This window comes from Montipora foliosa, chromosome 5, assembly GCF_036669935.1.
Source record: "Montipora foliosa isolate CH-2021 chromosome 5, ASM3666993v2, whole genome shotgun sequence".
NCBI lineage: Eukaryota > Metazoa > Cnidaria > Anthozoa > Scleractinia > Acroporidae > Montipora > Montipora foliosa.
Window position 1 is genome coordinate 6,803,105 of NC_090873.1, and position 27,285 is coordinate 6,830,389.

The 27,285-nt window shown below is 40.0% G+C and overlaps 2 protein-coding genes across 2 annotated transcripts; one reads left to right on the plus strand and one right to left on the minus strand.

Annotated features, from left to right (window-relative positions):
- Positions 1-8,195: 8,195 nt before the first annotated feature.
- On the plus strand, positions 8,196-15,048 carry LOC138003492 (zinc finger protein 567-like). Its single transcript, XM_068849596.1, has 3 exons — positions 8,196-8,476; positions 8,706-8,848; positions 10,635-15,048. The coding sequence occupies exons 2-3, from the start codon at positions 8,737-8,739 to the stop codon at positions 11,978-11,980; spliced, it is 1,458 nt and encodes a 485-aa protein (XP_068705697.1). The 5' UTR covers positions 8,196-8,476; positions 8,706-8,736; the 3' UTR covers positions 11,981-15,048.
- Positions 15,049-15,207: 159 nt separating this feature from the next.
- On the minus strand, positions 15,208-26,779 carry LOC138003487 (acetylcholinesterase-like). Its single transcript, XM_068849584.1, has 7 exons — positions 25,975-26,779; positions 23,496-23,675; positions 23,061-23,212; positions 21,370-21,477; positions 19,900-20,356; positions 16,127-16,359; positions 15,208-15,594 (listed from the first exon to the last, which is right to left on the minus strand). Exons 1-7 carry the CDS (start codon positions 26,553-26,555, stop codon positions 15,458-15,460), a joined length of 1,848 nt encoding a protein of 615 aa, XP_068705685.1. The 5' UTR covers positions 26,556-26,779; the 3' UTR covers positions 15,208-15,457.
- Positions 26,780-27,285: the final 506 nt, after the last annotated feature.

The window sequence follows — 27,285 nt, forward strand, 5'->3', positions numbered from 1 at the left end:
CTCTGGAGCTGATAAATCTGCTGCAAATAGAAGTTTCGTTCTAACGAGTTTCTTTTCCGTATAATCCAATTTTAAATGAGACATCATTGTATTGACGTCGATTAAATCAAGGTCTCGCTGTAACAAAACACAGTTTATCGTTAGTGTTTATCGTTGGAAACTCCGGAGTTTTCGTCTTTTCGCGTTGCTGTGTTATGATTGGTTGAAAATGCAACTTCGCTGTTTCGTCATTAACAGGTGCATCCAGCCTTAACCCTGATAAAATGAATAAAAGTCTATTTGTCACATAACTGGGTTATGTTTTGCCGTCAAAATTAACTGTTAGCTAAAAACCTGATCTTTGAAAAGTTCGAGGTTTTACTGACATTGTCTTTCTGCAGCGCAAAACTCGAGTTCGTGACTTTTAATGCCTTGTCAATTATTAATTTCCCTTGTATTGAATTTACATAAAGAAAGTTAAGCACGTACCTTGAAAGTTAATTGCGCAACGAATCTGCAGAGCAAAAGAAACAAAGGAGCTAACAAACTTGAATGTATCAATAATAATTTCGGAAGATACAAATAATCAGGAATTTTCAAAAAAATAAAATAAATAACATTATATTTCGAAGTTGAGATTCTTTAGTTCATCCGCATGTAATGTAACATTTTAAAATCATAACACGTTATTTCTCTTTTTTAAATTTGGTTTTAGATTTTTTTCCTTTTTGCGAAATGAATATGGTTCAAGAAACGTGTTTGTCCCAAATTCTATTGTTTAACTTGCCTTTTATCTTGTATAATCATTACTCTTTTAAAAACAGGCTTTTGCCAGCTATTATTATTTAAAAGCCAACCGTTGAACGCCTAATTTAATCACCCGTTGCTTCAAATAAGTTCGGTAGCTTTTCAAAGCTTCCGCCGAGAGCTCTCAAGACCTTAAGGTAAGATTTTGTTTCAGGTTTCATGTCTGCAATGAAAATCTTAATTTATAAATATCAGATCCTTAAGATCATTTGTTACGGTTTCTTGTGGGGATTTGGAAATCCATTGATTACTCTGAACAAGGTCAGAAAGCAACTGATTGAGATAAACCGCCACCGAAAAGATGAAGCATACGGAAGAATTGTTCCAACTACAAATTGACGCTGTCAAACATTTTAAAAAGGCACACAGGATTTTACAGTTGCTTCTCAAACAGGTTCTGTGTATTTTTTACTTTAAAAAAAAAGCAAAACCTAGCATAGATAAATGTATCTATTTTTGAGAACACTGCACTGCAGGTGAAAACACCTGCTCCGCCATAATTTAACAGGTTAAAAAAATCGTGCATATACTTTTTTTTTTACAGAAATGTAATCCATAGTTATTATGAAAAAATAATAAGTAAAGATAATCAACCTTCTAGAAATCGGCGCTTGATCAAACACAAGAAGTCAAACTGCGAACTGAGAAACGAGGCATAAAATTATTGTCGATATTCCACTTCAAAATGTTAATAGCACTTTGCAAAAAGCACCACCTGCCTTGTAAAGAAGAACTGACTTCTTCTTATTTAAAAGGAAAGGTTTAATCGGAAAAGGACTGTTTAAAATCACTTTGACTTTGAGATTGCGTTCAGTTTAGTAAGTCAAAATCGAAAGCATGTTGAAGTTGTGTATCATGACTGCATTTATAACTTTTTAACTAATCTGTAAATTTGCTCGTCTCTTCCCCGATTTATTTGTTAAAGTAAAAAGCGCTAAGAAAGTATCTTCCCAGCTCTGAAATTCGTTTCCGTCGAGCCAAATGGGACCCGAATGGATCTTTGCAATTTCATTTCGTTCATTTTCGCTCGTTGAAATTCGAAAGCAAGCTAGATAGGTTTGTCGTGTCAAGCTTGAAGAAAAACATATTGCGCAGAAGAAACTGACTCCTCTTTGCCCTTTCTAACCAACTTCGAGTGTCGACCGGTAAGTTTCTCCCTAAAAATGCAAAAAACAAGCCTACTAGAACTTGAAGTTCGACCTGAGATAATAAGATTGGAAAGGTTCATTTCTAAGTTTGAAGAATTCAAACAACAACGTTACGCGTGAAGTGCAGAGAGAGAGGAAAAAAGCACAAGTATTTTTGAACCTCTCGGGCTAAGGTCACGCAATGCTCCTTGTTCTGACGTTTCGTGATTCGCCGAGAGCGGCTGGCTGTGAAGGCAAGTTTCAAGGCAACTAAATTTGAGTAGCTATAAAGCTAGTTCCTAAGCATTGCACTTAAAAAATCTGATCAAAACAATTGAATCCCAAATGGGAAGAATCATCCAGTTTGCTATTCAAAAAGAGTTCAATTCGCCCCGTAGCCGTGAGAGTTTTCCGCGGGGGAATAGGATTTCCAATGCACTGGCCGCGCGAAAATGGGGCGAGACCAAAGAAGAAGGGGAGGGGAGGGAAAATTTGGTCTCGCACCATTTTCGCGCGGCCAGAACATCGACTAGGATCTCCGTTGACAAATCCAGCCAGAAATAAAAAAGGCATTTGGACCTGGCATCTGAAATACAGGACCTAACAACGGGTATTGATCCCTGGAGTCCATATGGGGAATAGGTGATAGGATCCCACAGCCCTAATGGTGTACTCGATCCACTTTGCGAGCTTCCTCGATCCCTCCTTCAGTTTGAACTTGTCACTTATCTTCTTCCCTAGTGTACACCTTTAACAATGCTTCCAGGAAATATCTTCGCCATGCCTCCCTTATTGATCATGAGCTTGTCATTTTTTCCCGTTTGGTTATACTAAAATCGCGTCTAGTGATGGTTGCGTTTTTGGGAGGACATGCTAATGTAAGCGAAGACAAGGATGGATGTGGCGATCACGGGTGGACGCCGAATGGTGACAATTTACTGTGTAGGGGGGTGGGGTTGAGAGATATTTGTTAAAAAGTATATTTATAAGAAAAGAGCTTTGCGAGATAAAAGCTCAACGCTGCAATGATGTATCCAGTGTGTGTCATTGCGTCCTGGGACGCGCTAGTTTTCCTTTTGTACCATGACCAAATATAATCAGAGAATGTATGTAGCTGTGAAGGACTAATTTGTGAATGGAAGAAAATATTTCTACGTTGACCCAAATTTACCCATCCTTCCTATGTTTAAAAGCCCTGATAATTGCTTTGGTCGTCGCCGAACAACCACTTCTCGCCGCATGGGGCGTTTGGATGTAGCCTGTGAACAGCCGCCCACTCCCTCCAGTTTCAACATTCCCGAACGAGTTTCAACCGTAATGTTACACGGTGCAACGCCTGCTGAAACTTATTTCGCAGCGCCGTTGCACACGAGTTTCAGCTAAAAGTTTCAACGTCTAACAGCGGCTTTAGTGCAATTGTTCCATGTCCGACCACGTACGCAGTGCGTACCTATTTTTAACCAGCGCTGTGGATTCTCTGTGTTTAGCAAATATCAGAGATATTTTCTTCCTGAAACACGTGTGGAATGCCCCCTTCTTCAAGATTTTCTAGTTCTTTGCTTTTCCAGTTTGTTGTTTCTTATTTGGCTTCCTTATTTTCACCGTCATTTGTTCTTTTCCCTATTTATCGCCCAATCAGGGCACCCGCAAGTCTTGGAATCTGCTCTTATGATGGTGTTCTTCCCGATTTCTCCGATCTTCTCTGTGATTATATCTTTACATCTGTCCAGAAGTAGGGAGTTTAAGCAAAGACGACGGCTACGGAAACGACAACGCCACGAAGCAAGAATAAAAAGAAAACATACTCGTACAACTTTGGGAGCTTTCTTGCATGATTGAAATAATCGCTCCCATATACCACCAAAATGAGGCGAGCCTGGTGGGTAAAAGTGCCACTGAATCTGCTTCTGAGACAGGAAGTCCGCAATTTGTGACTGGTTCCATTCCTGCAAACTTCGCTTGATCTCGTGGTCAGCACCTACAAAATTGGTACCGTTATCGGAATATATGACCGACCGTAGGCCTCGCCTAGCCACAAATCTTCTAAGAGCGTTAATGACTAGACAGTCTCTAATGACCTTGCCACCTCAAGGTGTACCGCTCTTGTTACCAAACAGGTGAAAACACACCCATAACGCCGGCTTCTCCTGCTTGTGTGAATGATTGACCATTATAGGTCCAAAATAGTCTACCCAAACTTTTGTGAATGGTGGAGCCACTTGCAAACGGTCTTTTGGAAGGATTGCCCTTTAAAGGAGTTGCGGCTTGATTTGTCTTCGCTTGCACATTGAACAATCGTGGAGGACTCTCCTCACAGTGGATCTGAAATGAGGGATCCAGTACATCAACCTCAGTTCGTTTTGAACATGCCTTGTACTCTCATGGTTCTTATGGCAATCCAAAATCATAAGAAGACCGCTTAGGTGATAGTCTTGAGGGACAATAACTAAATGTTTGACTTCGTACGCAATGGCTGCATCAGAAATTATCCTGGCAACTCGGAGAATTTGATTTTCATCCAAAAAATTAAAAGGGGTTTAGGTTATCAAGCGACTTTTGGCTCCAATTGGTGTTGGCGATTTTAGGTGAAAACGCTTCTCTTTGGGCAGAATTGATCTACATCAGCTTTGCTTCCTCAATCTCTCGAACTTCCAGTGGACAGGTTTTCGCTAGGCCCTTTGGTTTGCCTCTGCAATTCTGAATGAATCTTCGGACATAAGCGGTGATTCGGCAAACCTTAATGAACGAAGAGTATCTTGACAAGTCCAGCAACTGAGAGCGTAATCTCGAAGCGACTTCAACTAGCTGAACAACTTCTGTTGGTGCATCAGCAACTAGATCAAGGGTAGGTTTTGTCTGCGGAACATCCTCTGGCCATTTAATTTGTCTTCTGGCAGTAAAAGGAATGCTGGCCCATTTAACCAGCAGCTTTCAAAGTGATTGCATCCGCTCTCAGGCCACGACTGCCATCATCTGCTGGGTTACGTTTGCCAGGGCAGTGGCGCCATTGATTTGGTTCTGAAGTGTCTAGGATTTCAGAAAGTCTGTTGGCAATGAAAGCGGGATGACGTTTTGACGGTCCACGAATATGCCCAAGTAAAGCTCTGCTATCACCCCAAAAGTAGAGAGCGGAAAAATGTCGCGTAAAACGCCTAATCAACAAAACTTCGAAGGCTGAAATTGCCTCTCTTTAATCTCAACATTTCAACAACATGGCGATTAAAACAAACGCACGAGGACGACTTTCACGTGACCCTAAATAGGTGCGAAATGCAAACTAAAGCATAAAAAAAAGTCAGTCGCGACACTGGCTGCACAAATTTCCCTGCATTTTTTTTTTCGGTACTCCACAAAACGACAACGTTAAGTCACCAAATTTTAGGCTTTAACGACAACGTGAGCATTTAACCACGAAACACGTCATTGTATTACGTTATTGTATCATCACTTAGCGTTTAATGCGACATTTGTTCTTACGAACGTTCTTATTAACCGAGTGTGGTCTTTATGGGGGCGGGGAGGATTTAAGAAACGAAGACGGCCAAGGCAGCGACGACGTCACAAAACAATGATATCATTAGTTGTGATTATAAACACCTTGGGGCTTTCAGGAGGATAAATAGCTTGGCTTTGGCTCAGGTTTCATGATACCTTGGGTTACACAGTAAAAGACTCCCCTCGGGGTAAAATAATAGGGCATCATGAATATAATTAGGGATCTTCGTGTATTAGCTACGCTCTGCTTTACGTTTGGCCAAGTCACCTCGCGGAGCAGAGAAACCGTGCTTTTCAGTTCAGGAACTCTTTTGTTCTTTTTGATGTATTCATGGAAATAACCCTAGGGCAGTTCCGGTCTAGGGAAAACGGTTACCGACAAAAACGTCATTGCCCGTGGGCAAACGCTATTTACCTATGGGTAAAAGCGCTAGTGTAACCACAGCTAATGAACCATTTATTTTTAATTTTTACTTCAAGAGCGTTCGTATCCATCCAGTTACAGAGTAGTTCGCCCTTATTGCACACTGAAGGTGAAGAAGACGGAATAAGTTATATTTTGGAGTGATCTATTCGTAGACCTTACCGTTGTCCTTGCTTTAATTCCCTAATATGAAACTGTCAACTTCGTTAAGTAAGAATTTTGGCTACGTCCAGTTTAGTGGTAGAATGTATGTATAAACCCGCGAATGATTCTAGCCTATTGTACTGAAGATGCTATTTGCCCTCGCGGTGAGGGAAAAAACGAGGATCCTTAATTTTACAGTACGGACCTAGAAAACGAGGTTAGTAAGATGTTTATTATCTCTGTGGTAATCAGCCGAGCGGGAAACGAAACTAGTTGAGCGGTAAGTTCACCGTGCCTTATTCGCGCGGCGGCCATATATATTGGCCATGTATGGACAATAGATTTCGTACCCCGAGCCTCGAGTTGAAATGTTAAAGGAACAAGTTTCGGCGCATGCGCAAAAACAAAAGTTTTCAATCCCTTGGGACTCAACATGGTCGACTCGTGATTAAGGCCTACTGCCTCAGATCCGAGTAACGAAATCTCCTTGGCCTACCTCCCTAGGTATTGTTATTAATGAGATGTAAATAAGGTGCGGGGAAAGGACAGTACATGATACCACCCGACTTACTAGAGGGAGGGAGGGTGGGAGGACAAAACATGATCACCCGCGTTCACGGCCTCAACTTGCGTGACAGGGTGTGGCACAAAACACTCCGTTATATACTAAATTATTACAATCCCAAGGGAGTTAATTACCAATGCAAATCTGAGTTTGCATAGTTGCTTGCTAGACTCAAATAGTTTTACAAGTTTATGTAACACAAACGACATGAAGAACTTGCCAGAGAATGTTCTATCGAAATTTCGAATGTAGCTGGCCGTACAGAGAGCAGTACTGAAGAATACTGCTCACTAATTTAGCCAATCACAGCGCGCATTCTATCTGAGAGATATCATAAAAGGCGTAAATCCTCGAAAAGCGGCAGACAATGCAGCAGCCTCTACGGTATTCGGAATATCTTATTAAACTCGAGTACGTAAAAGGAAACGTTTGGGAAGGGAGAATTATTTCCCACATAGACGAGCGGATTTTATCTCTCCAAAGGTGCTATTGTATGTGTTGCTTTCTTTTCCCTTTAAGACCTTTAACGATAATTTGACTTTGGTAGTTTCAAAGCGGAAATAGCATATTTCGAGTTTTTTGTTGTTGTCATTATTAAAATAACTCGAAGAGCGTCTCTCGTTGAACATTATCCCTTGTTTTCTAGGCTAGTAAGGATAGATAGAACTTCTCTTCTGTCGGTTAAAGTATGAATCGACAGTATCAAGTCACGAACTCACTCACTCAAAGCTGAACAAACATAGATTTTTTTCTATCATCGCGGTTTAATATTCACGAAACCGTAGGAAGAGACTTCTTTGCCATCACGTTATACATGATCGCCTTTTCTAACATGTCATTTTACAAGTAACGCGACAGTTAATCAACGTATCAGCTTTCCTGTGGTGTGGTAACACGAGGCATTCTTTCTCATTTGTAAAAGAAATATCATATGGTGCGGTTTGCTATTCTTTGTAGTTTACTCGTACATTTCTTTGTTTTTCCAATTACAGCTTAAATCATTTTCCTTTGTCGTGTTATGGCTTACGAAAGCATCATGGTTTTAACTTCAACTTAATTACAGTAAGGAGTTTCTTGCTTTGTTTTAAAGAGCGTCTCTTTATGCCGGTTTCTAAATGCAATTTTGATTTCTTAAAAATCAAACATTTGCGATATATATATTAGTTTTTGATTTCTGAGAAGGGCAAACAAAGTTAAACATGCAATGTTTCCTAGTCCCAGGTTAAAAATCTGTTAACTTTCACCACAGATAATCTTTTCAAAAAATATCTTTAATTGTTTTTATTTAAAAAACGATACAAAACAAGATGAACTGCAATTTCTCCTGCTCCAAATGTCTTGAGCGACTCGGCTAAAAATATATCGGAAACGTTAATATTTTCTCAGCGCTGAGCTAAATTCAAATAAAAACTCTGAGAGGAAATTTAAAAGGCGACGGTTCTCAGTTTTCCGATTATTTTTGCTGAACAGTGAAGCAAATAAGCGCAATAGGAAGATGAAGTGCAAAATATTCTTAGAAAAAGAGAGTTTAATTGTAATATTGGGTCTAAGTTTTAACAACTTCATCGCCAAGCAACCGTATCATATAAGAGAAAAATGTTCTTCAAAGGGAAAAGCAATAATTTTGAATTGTCTCGGCCGATCGTCATAATGAAAGAAAATTGTTAATTAAGGATAACTTTGTAATAAGTTACATGAATTAACGAGTTTCTTCTGTAAAGAAAAGAGGTACCTTTTATTTTCTACCATTGAAAGCAATGTGTTTAACTTGCACCAACCAATCAAATCTTTTTCACGGGAAGTCACATCGAATCAGCTGGGGTGAGCAAATAGAGCTGGCGTTAAACAGGCCAATAGCTTCCACAATTCTTTAAACACTTCTGGTAGTCGCGAGAGACGCAAGACGACAACTCTAACAGAGGTCTTCAATTTAAGGTAAGAACAAGGCATTTTTTTTTTGACCGTGAGACATGCAAGCCGATTACCATCTTCAGAAGGACCAAACAAACGTACAGTACTTCCGCTAAAAATAATTCTCCTTTGAGTAACTTTTTTCTTCATAAACAGTTTACTAAGGTACAATATGAGGTAAGACTTAAATAAGCGAAGTAAGGATTTTCGATGTTAATCAATGACTGTATAAAATATATGTTTTCCCTTTCAGTTGGGGAAAATAGACAGCGACCTGATACAAGATGCCAAGGTCATTTCTCGTAAAGAAAAGGCCGCGAAATATATTTAAGGCTGAAATCAAACGAAAAGAACAAATGAACAAGGATTTGCAATCTCGACCACACAGTTTGAAAGGTAAATACCTATTATATAAATTAAGATTGTGAGAAAGTGTGTTGACCACGAAGGGATTTTGCTTTGTGGGCGGCGAATTTCGCCCCCAAAAAAACCTTAGGGGAGTAACATATCTAGTACTTTGCTCATTTTATGTGTAAATCAAAAGACAAAATTAAATTTCTTCCTATAGTTTGCGCTTGTGAAAGGTCATTTAAAAATGTTGTTTTTAAAGCAGCCGAGAGGAAAAAAATTGGACATCTATATGAGAAGTTACTACGTTTGAAAATAAAAACTTAGGACACGAGCGGCGAATATTACATTTTATAGATGTAGCAGTACATCGTTCTTACAATAAATGTTTATTGCTGAAAAAAGACTATTGTGCTAGCTATTGGTGTCGATCAAACGACAGAAAATTATTTCTTCCGCCCACCCGCAATTAACAATTTACTTTTTCGAGCGAAAATGGTGATTTTTTTTTCTTTTCTAAGGTTTATTCTATTAATGGAGATTCGAAAGTAGCGGGTAGCTTTCACGTTAAGCCATATCGCTGCAACGTACGTTGGCAAAGGGAAACTAGCCGACTTTTTTTTTGGGCTTTTGTTTGCCCACCAGAACTCAGTTGTACGTACAGTACACCATTGTCATCTGTCATTGCGCAAAAAAGGTTGCAAGTGAGCTTTCGTGATTTTTTCGAGAAATGTTCGTAGGTATCGTTGTGATTGACTTAAATCAAGAATCTCGTGCCACATTCTCGTCCAATAAGAGATGGCCTTTATTGGCATTGCTCCATGTATATGACTCACTGGATTGTCCCCGGCGTTCCCTCAGATCCGCAGTTCAACACTGACCTCCATAATTCTAGGTGTACACCGAAAGTTTCATAGTCTGATATTTATAGACGAACTCACGCTTTTATCTGCACCATGAGTAACGAGAGGAAACCGGAACAAAAAAGGGACACCGGACCTTAGAAATAGTTCAGGTGTAGAATTTATAGCGCGCAAATTCCATGCAAATAAGCTCAAAATCGTACCACAACTCAAATGACCTACGAATACTCAACGTCAAAACCCTAAAATTACAAAGCAAAACTACGGTTACGATTAAAATCATCGATTTTACCAGCTTAACCTTCAGAAAAGCCCTTTTTGTTCGTTAGTCCTTAGGATGCATTCTTACCGGGAGCGCAAGTCAAGCGGCCCGAGTTCGATTCCGAGACCCGGGGTCATATGTGGGTTGAGTTTGTTGGTTCTCTACTCTGCTTTAAGATATTTTTCTCCGGGTACTCCGGTTTTCCCCACTCCTCAAAAACCATGGTTAGATTGATTTGCGTTAATTTAATTTAATTTCAATTAACTGCAGTATCTCCAATTACGGTGCCCCAGCGGTAGAAGACTAGGCACTTAAAATAAAGTTCATTATGCGACTATCCTGGTTTAAAACACTAGAATAAATTGCATAAAGCTTTTTCAAAGAACAGTCTCCTGAAAGTGGAATGGAAACGAAACCCTCGTAAAGCTCGTGGCGAACATCGCAAGATTTTCGCGACAAAATAATCCAATAAAGCGAATTCTGTTTAATCTTATCTGTTTACTCCTTATCTATAGCAGAGCAGTCAAACTTCTAGTCCATTTTCTTTGTGAAAACAGGAATATAAGAAAATGAAAAACTGGTAAACCGAATATTTCATCTATTCCCAAAGGAATTTGCCCTTAGTTTCTTCTCTACGTATTTCAAACAAAGTTGACGTTATCTTACACTTATACAAAGCTATAGAAGTCATTTTTTCCATTTTTAACAGAGGGAAGCGAGCTTATTGGGACAAACTTGTCGCACATGGTAGAGAGAGGTCTGGAGCCCAGCTCCGCAATATTGCCGCGGCTTCCAAGCCATGAAGAACTCTGCGTCGGCCTGTCAAATGGGGGATCCCTTGCAACCAATCAGTGCCTTCCTTTTGAGCTTTTTTCTGCACCAATCACCGGTCAGAACGACTGGCCGGAAAAGAGTTCAAATGCGGATTATTGTACTGATTTTGAAAAGATAAAGTTCCACCTTTCGTTTGAAAGTGTTAGGACGAAAGTTAAAGGCAATAATGGAGAGTACGAGGGAAGGAGATTTACAAATAGTTGGGAAAAGCCATCTTGGAAGATTGATGTCCGAAAGGATCTAAAGCCACAGTCTCTGTTTCATTTCCACGAAGAGAAATCTTCCATTAAGTCTTCTATGCCAGATGAAACGTTGGAAAAAGGATGTGAAGCAGACTTGGAAGAATTGATACTTCATGAAGAAACCATAGTTTGCCCTATTCCAAAACTTAAAGAAACAACTGGGAACTCAGCTTTAAGCTCAGAGGATGCTTCTAATACTTCAACAGACGGCGAGAGAGTTAGTGCTGGGACGGCCTCACAAAATAAAGCTGTTAATAGAAGGAGACCATCATCGAACAAGAAATACCGTTACAATTGTGATGTGTGTGGAAAATCTTTCAGCCGCTCCAATACTTTGATTACTCACAAACGGATTCATACCGGAGATAAGCCGTTCATCTGCGAGCAGTGCGGTCGAGCCTTCCGACAGCCGGGTAACCTCACCCGACATCGCCTGACGCACACCACGGTGAAACCATACGTGTGCCTGCAGTGCAACAAGGCGTTTAACCGTGCATCTAACTTGCACACCCACATGCGCACGCACACCAATTACAAGCCGTTCATTTGCGATTTCTGTGGGAAAGGATTTCACCAAAAAATTGACATGAAGATTCACCGATACACGCACACGGGAGAAAAGCCTCATAAATGCGACAAGTGTGGACGCGGCTTCAAGCAGTTGACACACCTTACATATCACTTGAGGACCCATTCAGACATGCGTTTGTACCAGTGTGAATACTGCGGCAAGGGATTCAATCAGAAAGGCAACTTGCAAGCTCACATTTATGGCCACACTGGCGAGCGACCCTTCAAATGTCAGATTTGTGGCAAAGGTTTTACTCTGGCGTCGACTCTGAATACTCATAAGCGAACTCATGCGCCTAAGAAACCGTTCCAATGTCAGTTTTGCACCAAAGCGTTTTATCAAAAAAATGCGCTCAAGACGCATTATATCGCCTCGCATCCGTTTGCCAATGGCGTTAGCCTGTTATAAACCGCTAGGAGCTCCTGATTTGGAGTTTTCAACTGTCAGTTCTCTCTTTTTGAGATATCCCTCTCTTAGAACGTGTATATTGAAAATGACCTTTTACGCTTCCTATTGCCAACTTCATGTATGTCAGGAAACGCAATGACGTACTTCAGCGTAAGGCCTCGTTTACAAGGAGGGAGGGTAACCCCTTCTGCTGGAGTTACCCTAGTAGAAGGGTCAAAGATAGCCCGGGTTTACAAGCAAAATTTGATAGGTTGGGTTACCCTATCACCTGGGACAACTCTAAATGACCTTGGTAACCGCGCCCGGCTAGAAACCAGCGAAAAGTTGTATCGGGTAGCCGAGTTATTCCTAGCAGAGCGTTTACAAGGCAGGTGAGATTACCCTGGTGCTAGGGTAACCCTAGCATCAGGGCAACCCTATCTGCCTTGTAAACACATTGCTCAAAGAAAGAAGAAATGTGTCAGTGCGCACCAAACTTAATTCGTTTTAAACTTGCTTAAACCAAAACTACCAAGCGAGGTAGTTTAAAGCTTCTAGGTGGTTTTTATCATTACGCCATCGCCGTCATGTTAGGGAACTTAACAGGGAGCTTAAGCAACGACAACGGCGACGGCAACGAGAACGTCATCTCAAAATATAAATTCGCGTTATTGTAATCGCTTCGTTAATATTTCAACTTTTTTAATATGACGGGGGTGTGGTAGCTCTCAAAAATGACGCTGGTAGGAACGGCGCTCAATTTAGGGCAGAAAATGAAAATTTATCCTCAAGTAATGACGTTTTCCATAAAACCTAAAATTTGGCTATTTCACGTTGTAGTTTTGCTGACGACGGCAATGAAATGGACAAAAGTGAAAAACACACGTGCAGGGCGTGCAAAGCTATTGTTTTTGCCTTCTAAATATGCAAATTTGTGACGTTCTCGTTGCCGTCGCCTTTGTCGTTGGTTAAGTAGGGAGCTTAAGATCTGCGACGACGACGTCGACGAAAACGTCACAAAGCAATGACATCATTGGTTAAAAGAGCATAAATAATTGTGCTGCACGTGCAGCACGGATTTAAGCTCATATATTTGCGGTTCTCTGCCTGAAGACGACGTGAAATCACTAAATTTTAGGTTTTGACGACAACGTGAGCATGTAACAGAGAATCTTTCATTCTCTGTTTTCAGTCTGAAACCGCTCGTACCAATTTATTTTTAGGGTACTTCGGCCACATTGTACGAAGTGAACGAGATGGAATAATCGCGGAAGACTTTTACTAGAGCGAAGTTCTATTTTGAGGTGATGTTTTCGTCGACGTCGCCGTCGTAGATCTTAAGCTCCCTAGTTCCCTAACAACGACAACGGCGACGGCAACGAGAACCTGACAAATTGGCATATTTAGTGGGCAAAAACAATAGCTTTGCACGCCCTGCACGTGCGTTTTTCACTTTCGTCCATGTCTTTGCCGTCGTCTGCAAAACAACAACGTGAAAGTTTTATGAAGAACGTAATTTTTGAGGAACTACCACCCCCTGTCATATTAAAAAAAGATAAAATAGTCACGAAGTGGTTACAATAACGCGAATTTATATTGCGAGATGACTTTCTCGTTGCCGTCGTCGTTGCTTAAGTTCCCTATTGGAGGACGAAAACAAAAGATCTCTCATTGGCTACTTTTGTTCGTCCACCAGCAATTGTACATTGCAGCATTGTTACCTGTACAAGTGTCTCTAGAGATTGGTTGCTTGGTTCCAAACCACCTATAGAGCGTTTTCACTCACGTGACCAGCAGCACTATTGGATTACCGAAACAAAAGAAAGTATTTGCATAAAAATAGAGTTCAATTCCCGGAGGATTAGTTTGGTACACCATCATGGCCGCCATGTCTTTGTTTTAGAACACCAAGATGGCCGCCGTGACGTCATCTGAAAATGCTCTAGAGTTTTAGCATCGCGTTCACGGCTATCGAGACTTGTAAGAATGAAGCTGCCGAAGAATATGAACTTCTTTGATTTTGGTTCACATCTTGCCTGTGATACTAAGATACCGAGGAACGTCTCAGAAGACAGAAAAGGAAGAACAGAATTTTATGCTTTTATCACAAACATAAAGTAGCCGTTCGCCGTTTCACGCAAAAGCGATGCTAGTCTCTCTTCTAATTTAGATGACGAGCTAAAGGGTAGGCCAAAGTTGCCATAAACAATAACATGAAGATACTAAGGCACTGCCGTACAATACTGTGGAGAATATCCAAAAACAGCTAAAACGGTTACCTGGAAAAACTCTCTATTTCCCCATAATGGCGCTTTCGGAAATACTGTGGACGTACTTTTTCTAACTAGCATATTCGTCGTCGTTGCAATGTGGCATGAAGAGTGTTTCTTTTTAGAAGTCCGTGCAGTAGCATTCTATTCACGAATTTCATGCATCGTGCAAAGCATGCGCTTTGTGTTGTGTTAATTCAAACAGGGCTAGGGACAGACCATAAGAAATAACCAGAGGGGGGAGGGGAGAGGGGCTTAAAAAAATTATCAGCGAGGAATCCTTTTTTGTAAAAGACAAATTTTCTGCTAGATTTTTGTGCTGGATTTTTCTGGGGTGCAAGCTTTGTACAATTACGCACAACCTCTTGCAGGATGTTTTTGGAGGCAATTGTCAAATCAAATGGTCCGTCCCTTAGAAGAACTCGTTTAAGTGAAAGGGACCCTCCACTCCAACAACAGCAACAAAGCTACAGGGACAATGTTTACAAACAAATTTTATCATCCTCTTTCCGCTCCGCGCAAGTGGGCGCATAGTCCCATTATAATCAAATTGACTTCTTTTGAAAAAAAAATTATAGCATCAAATTTGTTTGAAATTTCAAAGAAAGCGTTTCTTTCTAAAATAAATAATTTTAGAAGTGCGCATTGCTGTATTCAAATATCCCGCCATCTTGAATAATTGTAACGTTTACGGATGCTCCATCATAAAACAAAAGCTCTTTGTGTCTCTGTAACACGTCACAATTATTCAAGATAGCAGCAACCAGCGATACTGTTCGCTTATATATATATTTTTTTCTGATATACGCTTTAAAAAAAGGTACAAAACAATTGGTTGTAAACGTTATTTCTTACGGTTTAGAGTTAGTCTGGTAGGAATGGAAGTCCCCTTTACATTGGGTAGTTAAACTGGTTTAGTAGGGATTGAAGTTGATTAGAAGACGTTTTGAAAAAATAAAATCGATACGTTTTCCAGGAAAAAGCTTTTATTGAGAACTTTTTAGTTCGAATCATGTTAAATTGCCTTGACTATGAAAGACGATATGCCGTCAAAACTGGGTCTTTTCCCTCAGTTTCTCAGGTTGTAATAGGTTGTAATTAGAGTAATAGTGAGTGAAAGACGCTGAAGATAATCCGGGGCATGTCCATTCAATTGTGCTCCGCAGTTTGGCAATTGGCAGAATTATGAAATCGGAGTTAGCAACTTGAAATCCTCCTGAAGATGGATTTACAATAATGGACGCTTCGTAGGTGCACCAGTCCCAGGCTGCTTTAGCTGTCTCCTGAGTCGCCATACAACAACGATTAGCACAATTACCACAACCCCAAGGATCACAACCAATGCGATTAACGCATACTCTGTGCCTAAAACAAGATGAAAACGAGAAAAACGAGAAATGCTTAACTGGAGAAATCCACGAAGACCAAAAGAGCTGGCTCCACGGCCTATTTTGTCTTGAGAGACCCTGACAAAGGTACAGTTAAATTCAGCAAAGGCCCATTACCGAATTCATCATGCCCCAGTTGTTCAAAAGGTGGAAAACGCTATCCACCAGATAAATCACTATTCATTGAATAGCGCAATTTGTTTTGCTATTACTTATCTGCAATTCGCTCCCGCACGGCAATTCATGCAGGCAACGATGCCGAGTTCTGATTTGTCAACTCAGCTGCTTTTCAGAAGAGATTCAAGTTCTCTCTGCATATTGCCTGAAAGCACCCCACAAGTCCACTTTCCCTGAATATTTCTGGGTAATCAGTACAATAAAAATATTATTTTACTAGTCATCGAACGCACTTTACTAATCCATGATTACTAGTATTTTTACAAAAAGGGACGCATTTCATGCCCACGTTTGCAGTCGCATAGTGCGTTTTGTTTTCATTTTAAAGTTACCTTTATTTGGCGCAACTTCTGGTGCTGCTATGGTGACGGGTTTACATTGCATTTCATCTGTCCCAACTGGCGCCACACTAGGTTCATATTTGGATAAGGCAGGCACAAGCGAATTCCAGAACGCTATCTTCTCAGGAAGCATATCCTTTTCAATCGATGGCGTCGGTTTCAATACAACGTACTGTTGATTCTCCAAAGTGAATTCCGGCCAGGTTTGCGGATCGGCTGGTGTTCTATATGATGATTATAACGAGTCAAAAATATTACATCAGCTTTACATGTTCTTATCTCGGGAATGACATTCCCAGTTACATCAAGGGCTCAGTTGAATGTTCAAAAGCCGATTAGCTTAAATCCACCATTAAGAACGATTTCTGTCGGTCAAAAAAGCTTTAAAACTGTAATTTTAGGCTAAAGGAAAACAATAGTCTAAGTTAATATTGAAGGCTAAAAATCTTGAGAAAATACATTGTCCGTGGTTAGTCGTAAAAAGTTCGTTTCATCCCGACCAAGGGACTCATCAGAGACCTTTCTGCATGGCAAACTCGTTGGGCATTACGCCCAAAGTCCAGTTCGCTAACAAAATGTATTTTCACAAGTAACTGTCAACTTTATTGTCAATTTTCACTCGTCCATTTTCCGCGGTCTGGAATCCTTATGAGATATAAGGCGAGATTGCTGTCATCATTTTGTTAGCGAACGGGGCTTTGGGCCTCACGCCCAACGAGTTTGCCAAGCAGAAAGGTCTCTGATGAGTTCCTTGGTCGGGATGAAACGAGCTTCGTAGACTAACCACGAACAGTGTATTTTCACAAGTAACTGTTAACTTTATTAAAAATCTAGGGGAAACTCTTTTTGAAACAGTAAATAAACTGCAACTTAAGTTTCCAGTATGACCAGTAATCTAGGATTAGTTAATCGGGCTTTGTGCAACTGGTCAGGTTCCCTCAGGATTGTAAGAAATGTAATGCGTAGTTCATTTTGACGTCACGAAGAATTGTCCACTTTAAACGAAGTGTCAACTTCGTATTTACACCAACAAAGTTAACGCCAGCGTTCGCATTATTTGACGTGAAGTTGTTGTTTGTTACGAACGCAAGAAAATTGTCTTGTTCCTTGTCTCTCTCTTTAAGGACGTTCCTTAAATTCCAACTTTAATGAACATACACACGTGCAAAAAAAAAAAAAAAGGACGTTCCTCGACATCTGTAGATAACAAGAAAGAAACGAGCGAAAATCAAACAAGTTTCTTTGATTTTTCGTAAAACGCAAAATTCATCCTGACGTTTGCCGTTCGTCTTAAACGTGATGCGATCTCCATTTTTTAGTTTGACTCACAGGAGGGATCGGTACGTAAATTCTCTTCACAATTTCAATGATATGTCAGTCAGAGAGGTATTGAGAATGAAGAATATTATCAGCTTAAGATATGTGATCTTGATATAACTCCAAATTCTCATGACTACCCTACAAAGAATCCATAGTACTAGTTAGGAGAATAACCGTTTCGAGCGTGGGATAAGGATGATTATCTTGAGGTCTCAACGTTAATCTTAAAAATTACTTGGTTATCATTTATCACACCCTAGCTATTATTATTATTATTATTATTATTATTATTATTATTACTTCCTTATGTTTCATGTCTTCTCATAGGTTCTTGCTCTATGTAAATGCTAGCTATCAGTGAATCTATGTGTACACTTATTTCTTTTATTTTTATTTACTTATTTATTTCTTTACCTGTCTTACTAGTAATTTAATTTGCTCAATGTGATTGTAAGTTACCAAGCCCGCCTCGATTAGCTTTGCTATACGAGGGCTGTGTATTTCTTCAATTTGTTATTTATTAAACTTTGAAATAAAATGACGATGATGATGATGATGATGCTAAAAAAGCGCTGTTTCCGCAACTGTTTATATCTACTCCAGAAGAGTGGAGTTCAGGGGACAATTTGTGGCGTTTAGCTACTGTAGTTCTAGACACAAGTAAAAGAAGGGTATCAGAGGACACCTCGTGACGCCTATTAACCCTTCATTCTTACTGTTCATTCGTTTAAAAGCCCGTTTAAACGGTTCAACATTTGCTTCACCATGCATTCAACACTTTGTTGAACCAAACGTTCGGTGCATTTGAACAGGTCGTGCAACATTGTTGACAGCGTAAAAAATGTTGAAAGCTTGTTGAAAGGGTGATGATCAATCAAGTTTAAATCGGTTTAAACTTTCATTCCACATCATTCAACTTTTCCTTTGTTCTCGAAAACGTTGAATAGTAATAAAGCCGTTTGAACGCTCTGTTCAACAATTGTAGAACACACGCATCAGGCCGTAAAAGTCAACATGGCGTAGTTTATCTGGACGAGAAAGGTTGGTATCTAGTTCTTAGTTTCTCGCGATCGGCAAATTTCGCGAAAGTGTTGGTTCTTTTGTTGGCGCAACGTGAGAACCGTTTGAACGGCCTCCGCACAACATCCGTTCATTTTTTTTTGAAAGAATGTTGGTCAAATGTTGAAACGGTTTAAGCGGGCCTTAACTGGCAACATAGGTTTCTTTGTGGGCTAGTCATGAAAATTTGGTGTTATATCAAGATGATATCCCCTAGATGATAATAACTGAATTTTCACTCTCCATGCAAGTCTACCTGACAGTGTATTAAAATTGTAAGGTGAATTAACATACTGATCAATCCTGGAAGTCTAAGGGTTTCTGATGACTGCAGTCAGTCGGCCGATCAATCTTTATAAAAGTAAATACATTGTTTCACTTGATACGAAAGAGTTTCTAATTGAAAGCTGCTTTAACGTTTTGCTGCTGATACTACAACTAATGGGGAGTTTACGAAACGATGACGGCTACAGAAACGACATCGCAAAAAAACAATAACATGATTAGTTAAAAGAGGAAAAAAAATCGTACTAAATGTGCGGAACGCATTTTAACACATACCAAGCCTGGTTTATACTGCGAAAAAAGCATAAGCGTAAACATAGACATAAGCATAAGCATAAGACCGACGTGTCAGCTGTTTTTGATGCAAGTGAATATTAGAGTAGAACAGTGCCTAAGATGGCGTCAGAAGATGCTATTTTTTACGAGAAACTTCTTAAGGCGGTTCGCAATTATCCCAATCTTTACGACACTGAATCATCCGATAATTAAAGTACGGTATCCTGAATAAAATTCTCGGTCCGCTATAGTTGCAGTTCCCGTACTAAATTATGCAAGTGTCTTTGTTCTTGCCTCTTTTGAAAAATATCCCTTACCCGACAGGACCTCTTTCTGTTTTCTCGTTCTCTGTCTTGTCGCCGTCGTAGTCTTCTACGTAGCAACAATAGAAGTTGGAAACGTGGCTGGAGCTAATTGCGCTTGCGTATGATCGCTCCCTACAAGCAACCTTAGGGCTGAACCTGGGTCTCAGAGGGGGGAGGCCTGGTTGATGACCACTAAGCCATCCTGACGCAATACCACGTGTCACTTGCTCGCACGACTTTTCCCGCGCAAGGCGTCGGCTGCATATATTTGCGTCCACATCTGATTGGTTCACTTGAGTGTCTTTGCAGTCTTTTCTGATTGGCTTAAAGAGCACCTAAATTCAGGCATTTTTTGTTCTCGAGACAAATTTCTCTAATAAAAGCAAATTCGCTACATCAAATCTAAAACTTGTTAATGATAGAGAATATATCTAATAAAATAAATGTGTTTTGTATTGCAAAGTGTGGTTGACATAATCTGCAACAATAAGCTTAAGCCTTCTGCAATTCAAAACTTACCCATTCTTCGCAAAGTTACTCCACATGTTGATGACGGTCTTTGAGAATTTTATCTTTTCGCTTTGTTCAGCTTCGCTAGCGCTGCTGTTGTACCAATCAAAGTAACGACCAAACACAAAAGGAAGATCGGCACCATGAAAAACTCCAGCCCAGGAAGGAAAATGCTTATTGTTGAAGTAATCGAAATTATAAAAGAAGGTCTTAATCTTCTTGTCGACAAAGGCTCTCGCGGAGCGAACTGCCGGAGCTTTGAATAAGGCTTCTGTTATTACATCCATGTATTGCTTTCTTAAGACTTGAGGATCAGTTTGGTTCGTCCAGTCTGTGTATTCGAAAATCACCGCGTCCAATACCTTCTCAGTTTGATTGTACGCCCATTTCTGGCTGTTTTTGACAAGACTGTCAAACATTGTTTTGTTGAGTCCTTTGTCTATCCCAGGTATGCCTTTCACTAAACCTAAAAAAATATCAAACTGCAAATTAGTCCCTTTTTAGATTTAAGTTACTATCTGCAAATTTTATAGATCCCTTCAGCATACCATCGTCTAGCTATAATCTACGGAACTTAGACTTCTTTATCCGCAGGTTTAACATTGTATATGTAATTTGAGTGCTCCCACCACCGCGCCACCTCTGATTTGTGAACCTAAAGTTAACCTAAAGCTGTGAATGTTCCGACGAGATTTAGCCAGGGCCTTCATTTGTGAAATGAAGGTCACTTTCAGTTTTCCATGAACACTCTGATGTTGGCTTAACTGTAGAATACCCGGCCACTCCAAAACACTTCAGGAAATTGCGGCTACGGGGCTACTCTGTTACGCGCAAACACGCAAACTGTTGCTACTTGGCTAAGTTCAAACAATGACGAAAGAACCTTAGGGTGAACCTCGTTCTTAAAACGCACTCGAAGTTTACGCGTTTGCACGTTTAAAGAACTCTCGCTCGGTCACTAACTCACTTAGCCACTCAGTAGCTACGTAGCAGGTAGCCGGGAACGAGAAAGCGTTGCTTCGAGTGGCTGGGCATTCTGCAGTTACTAACACATGCTAAAACCGTGCGATCGACACTAATAGCAGCACGCGTAGCTAGAGCCCGACTTACGCTCTTAGATTGTCTAGTTGTGCAAGTTAATAAGGGCAATTCTCAATGATGTTTCAGGATGATTTTTGTCTTGAGAATTAAAGAAAACAAATACAAGAAAAAAATGCTATGGGGCATACCCTGATAACCTCTGAGTAATTCTGGATTTATGATCTGTCCGACATAGAGTTAATTAATTGTGATAATAACGTTATGGCTGCCTGGCTCCTTTAGCCCTCATGGTTATCTGGGTCACTCTGGGCAGCTCATACCAAATTTAATTTGTAATTAAGTTATTGTAAACTTCTATGCATTGTAGTGGTTCCAACAAAGATTGTTGTTCTTGTTGTTGTTGCAAAATAAGTCATTTGTTTATGTTGAGCGGTTTACCTTCAACAGGAATAACGAAGAACCCTCCTCCATTGTTTGTCATTCCAATTATCGCTGGGATTCCAGTCTGATTAAACTCTCCTCTGAGAAAAAGATTGATGGGGACATCTGAAAAAAAAAAAAAAAAAAAAAAACTCTATTAGGAAAAAGGTGTGTAAGGCCAGGAGGGCCCTGTAACAAGCCAATTTACTGGCATGCACAGTATCTATCCCAGGGCTCAGTCAATCAAAAATTAGTCACATGCTATGGGTTACATTTTCCAATGTGTACTTTCTGATTTTATTAAAGGGGCTAGGTCACGCAATTTTAGGCAATTTCAGCACTGATTGAATGGTCATAGAATTAACTATGACTACTCCCCCCGCCCCCGCCTCCCCTGTTGACGAGCAATATCGTCCGGCATTAGACAGAGTACAATCTATCAAGTCTCACTCCTTGGAGTCAATGGGTTAAATGAGACATAGTTTTGAGTGGATTTAGAGGTTGTTAACCCATTGCCTCCCCCCCCCCCCCTCCCCTGTTGACGAGCAATATCGTCTGGCATTAGACAGAGTACAATCTATCAAGTCTCACTCCTTGGAGTCAATGGGTTAAATGAGACATAGTTTTGAGTGGATTTAGAGGTTGTTAACCCATTGCCTCCCCCCCCCCCCTCCCCTGTTGACGAGCAATATCGTCCGGCATTAGACAGAGTACAATCTATCAAGTCTCACTCCTTGGAGTCAATGGGTTAATAGGGGACATAGTTTTGAGTGGATTTAGAGGTTGTTAACCCATTGCCTCCCCCCCCCCCTCCCCTGTTGACGAGCAATATCGTCTGGCATTAGACAGAGTACAATCTATCAAGTCTCACTCCTTGGAGTCAATGGGTTAAATGAGACATAGTTTTGAGTGGATTTAGAGGTTGTTAACCCATTGCCTCCCCCCCCCCCCTCCCCTGTTGACGAGTACTATTGTCTGGCATTAGACGGAGTACAATCTATCAAGTCTCACTCCTTGGAGTCAGTGGGTTAAAGGGAACATAGTTTTGAGTGGATTTAGAGGTTGTTAACCCATTGCCCCCCCCCCCCCCCCTCCCCTGTTGACGAGTAATATCGTCTAGCATTAGACAGTAAAATCTATCAAGTCTCACTCCTTGGAGTCAATGGGTTAAATGAGACATAGTTTTGAGTGGATTTAGAGGTTGTTATCCCATTGCCTAGTGAACTGCCCCAGGGCAAATGGTACACTCTGCAAAATCTTGGCACTCTTGAAATCTTGACAGCCTTGGCGAAGAGTCTCAAAGTCTCGTTTCTATTGCATTTGCTTCAGTGTGAAGTCTTGCATGTTTTGGTCTCGGTCTCTGATTTGCAAACAAGGGTCTCGGCATCACGGCGAGTCTCAGATTTTTCCATTCGTCACCCCTATTTAACCTTACCTGGAGGCCTTGGAGAAAAAATAGAAACGCAATGCGTACATGTGTCTACAGCAAAAGCAAAATTACCGGCAGCATAACCTTAATATTTATAGATCACACTAGCATACCTCAATTGAAGGAGGTGAATTCATTCATCCACATCCCGGTGGCTTTGTGTAATACAACCACAATGAGGAGGATGATGATGTTTATTATTATTATGGTTATCATTATCATCATGCATTATACTTCATTAATGATCCAATTTCTGTAACTAATTAACTTAAAATTTCACCTTGTAAAAAGTGGTGATCTGCCACAGGCAAGAACCCTGTTGTAACATCATGTATGACAGCATTCTGTGCTTTCATTATGTCAGCAATACTCTTATTCGTCAAGCATTCCTTTAATCCGTGCATACTACATCCAATAAGGCTGGCAAAAGCACTGGTGGCAAAAAAAAAAACTGATATTACCAACTTCTGGTTGCTCTTTTGCACAAAATACATTAATTTTATCATAAATATCATTAATTTCATTAATGCTAATTTAAATATCACATTATTATTAATTTATGATTATCATTAATTATAATGATTAATAATTTTATTATCACTAATCATGGATTGAATCATTATTAATACATTTAATCTTGACGACAATAATAAAGTTGATGCACACGTTCATTTGCACGGTTGTAATACATTGTATTTCAAGGAAGTCTACCTACCTTGCCTTTTCAACTGCTGTTTTGTTGTACATGCCAGCAAATGGTGAAGCTGCGGTTCCACTTTCAAGAATAACCTTGTGATAAAGCCCATAGCTCAGAGGAGAAAGCATGTGGAGCGCAACGCTAGCAGCACCAGCAGACTGTCCAAAGATTGTCACCTGTTTGGGGTCTCCTCCAAATCTAAGGGAAGAGAGAGTAGACGCCAACAATATAGTTACAGTCAAGTAAACACATTTCACATTTTTAACAACGCCTACAGTACATCAACTCAAAACTATGTCCCCTTTAACCCACTGATTCCTGGTAGATTTTACTCTGTCTATCACCAGAAATTTTATTCCTCAATGGGTCAAATAATGAACTGAATTTTAGGAAGGAATTTACGAAATTGCAGACATAATTATAATATTATAAGGCAAAGTATTATCAGTATTCCCCTTTTATCTATTATTAGGCCACAATTCTTACATGAATCTGGTCTTGAGGACCAAGTATGATACTGTATGTCATCATTTGTATTTCATTTAACTTCCTTTTCCTAGTAGTGGTCAACATTGAAGAGCCTAATTCGACTCTGGGAAGAATGGTAGATTTGATTTGGAAAGGGAGTGGGTGGGCGCATTTCTTGGGAGAAAGGGGGAGTGGGCTAATGGTGGGAAGTGGATGGGCCGATTGTGAGGAGTCCGGATAAAAAGAAACCTTTACATTTTTTGTCTCCAGGCAGAGGTTGGCACCTCTGTAACGTGAAGAATTACATGATTGTATGCAGATAATCTGGAGGATGTTAAGATCCACTTTTCCCTTTTGGTGCATTGAATATTACATTTAAACATCCTCCTCTTTATTCATAGTAAATTCTTTGTGATTGTGAATGGAATAGATCTACCACATTCAGGTGGGGCACTGTATGATAAATACAAAACACTGTGTTAGACTGGCCAGATGAAGATGCTACAGTACGTGGGGAGCAGAGACAGCGCAGTGGTGAGAGCACTCGCCTCCCAACAATGTGGCCAGGGTTACTTTCAATTCCCAGACTTGGCGTCAGGGGGGTTGAGTCTGTTAGTTCCCTACTCTCTGAGAGGTCTTTCTCCAGGTACGTACTCCGGTTTTCTCCTTTCCTCAAAAACAAATGTTTGATTTCAGTTAACTTTTCAAATCCCAGCTGGTACTTTTCAATTTTCTCTTGCTCCTTTTTGTGCAGTCTGCTATCTCCAGGAATAGCCATATCAACTATTGTGCAGGTATTCATTTTCTTTTCAAACAACACTGGTCTCCATGCCTCGATGACATGATCACATTCAATGTTCATGTCCCACATGTCTTGTCATTGTCTGTGCGTGCCATATTTATACTTTCCACATGGCTTCCGATGAATGAATATTGTTATTGTTATTATTATTATTCATTATTCAAACATTATTATTATTACTAACGCTTTGTAGCAGCTTGAAGTAGAATATTGCTTTGATGAACAACACAATGTTAGGGAAGTTTATTTTTCAATGAAGACATTACATGTTTCAGATGAGACATCATCGTCACTTGTACAGCGAGAAATAAAATGAAAATATGCAATAAATAGTATAACAAAGTGAGATATTACTGTTATTATTATTATTATTAATTAATCAAGCATTATTATTATTAATGCTTTGTAGCAGCCTGAAGTAGGATATTGCTTCAAATGATGAACAACACAATGTTTGGGAAGTTCATTTTTCAATGAAGACAATACATGTTTCAGATGAGACATCATCGTCAGTTGTACAGTGAGAAATAAAATGAAAATATGCAATAAATAGTATAACAAAGTGTGACATTAATGAGAATAATTAAGGATGAAGGGAGGGAGGTCCAGAAAATTTTCGAAACTTGCACTTTTCAAATCGCTGGAAATGCACCCTTGACTCAGTCTGCAATTTTGGTTTTTTAATGCTGCTTGCTAGGAGAGCCCATGTTATTATGGTCAGCCTGAGCTAATATATCGGCCTATGCTTCTTATATCAATGGGTGAAAGTCCTGAACAAACACGAAAATTGGCCGTAAGCGAACAGATTGAACATTGGCCAAAGTTCAAAGCTAGTGAAGGAACGAATTAGAAATTCATTAGCACTTCTGAAAGCTTAAATGGTAGTTACCCATGAGAAAAGTGCCAATGCGTGAGAAATGCTTGTGTCGGTGTGAGAGCATGAGATTGCATCGAAATGCATGAGACTTGAACGCCCTGGGAGTGACAATTTCCAGAACTTCTCAGGTGTGTCATTATTATTATTATTATTATTATGTAAGTCAGCCTTACCGGTCATTAATATCTAACCATTTTAACATTACAAACGAAAAAACTTGGCACGCCCTATTCTTGTATTGGCCCTACACTTGTCATATGTATTTGTCCTGAAAAGGGTCCCACCTGACTTAAATAACAAACAATTTTTCATATTAGCTTTAGCCTTAATCATTTTCATATATACTTTACCCCTCGATGTTGTCCTGTACCCACTGCAAAGCCTTCACTTGATCTAAGAGTCCATAATTCCCAGGTAAGTCATTTGTTCCAGTTGACAGAAAACCGAGGACTCCTAGTCGATAATTAAAGGTCACAACGACAACTTCTCCCTCGGAGGCAAGATATTGACCGTTGTAAACGCGATATGCTGAGCTACCAAACGCAAACCCACCCCCATAGATGAAAACCATTACTGGTATAAGCCCACTTCTGGTTTCAGGAATAAGGACATTGATGGTCAGGCAGTTCTCGCTCATTGTTGAAGTCGACTTCACGACAACACTCGGTTTTTGCCAACATGAATGTCCAAACGAAGTTGCCTCCAGTGGAACTGTCCACGGCTCGGGTGATTGTGGAACTTCAAATCTTTTGGCCTTAGCAAATGGAATTCCAAGGTATTGAATAAGGATTTTGTTAGTAGTCAAAACAATGGATTCACCACGGACTGGTCCAGACGTTGTGTTCACAACTTTTGTGGGCTTGCCATTTACAAAGGCCAAACATGAAGCTAAGAAAATAAATCTGAAGATTCCAAACGCAGGGTAGGACATCTTGTTTTCGTCTAGCAGGAAATTAAAGGAAACCAATTGAATGCGACTTGTTGTTCGCCGCGTAATAAAATATTAAATCACGCATAATGCAGAAGCTCAGAGATTTCTATGCTTTTGTATAACGTAAATGCTATTAGGCTGAGTCCTTTCTTCAAACGCTCTTGACCAGAAAGGACGAACAAAAATGGCGGTTACCTCAGGCTAAATGTGGCATCTAACCGGAAATGCGATGGTGCCTCTGCTGGGAGAAATATTTTTGTTTTGACGTTTATTTGGGGTCAATGTACCCTTCTCCCCCAGCACTAGGCAAAGGACTTCCGTCTAGTTGGAAAGCTGCGCGCTCGTTCGATTTTGAAATCACACGTATGATTTCAGACCAAATTGCACTCCACTCAGTTCAATTACCCCTTTATTACATCCATTTAGAAATCACACAATGATTACTTATGTACCAGTCAAATTAAAGCTTCAATATCCCCCACCCCCGGGCATATGAACATTTTAATACATTTGCGACGATTGATATGTAGGTGTGGAATGAATGTATGGGAAGTATTTAAGTGTCGTTGCATGAAACTCCGTAAAACCAATGCATTCAGTTAATAAAAATCTGGTAATTTTCCCGGGGGTGTATGGGGCGCCGTTTGTAAAAAAAATTATTTAGAACAAATTTGTGACATTTTTTCTCATTTAGAAATAATTAAAACTGCCAGAAAATTTATTTATAAGT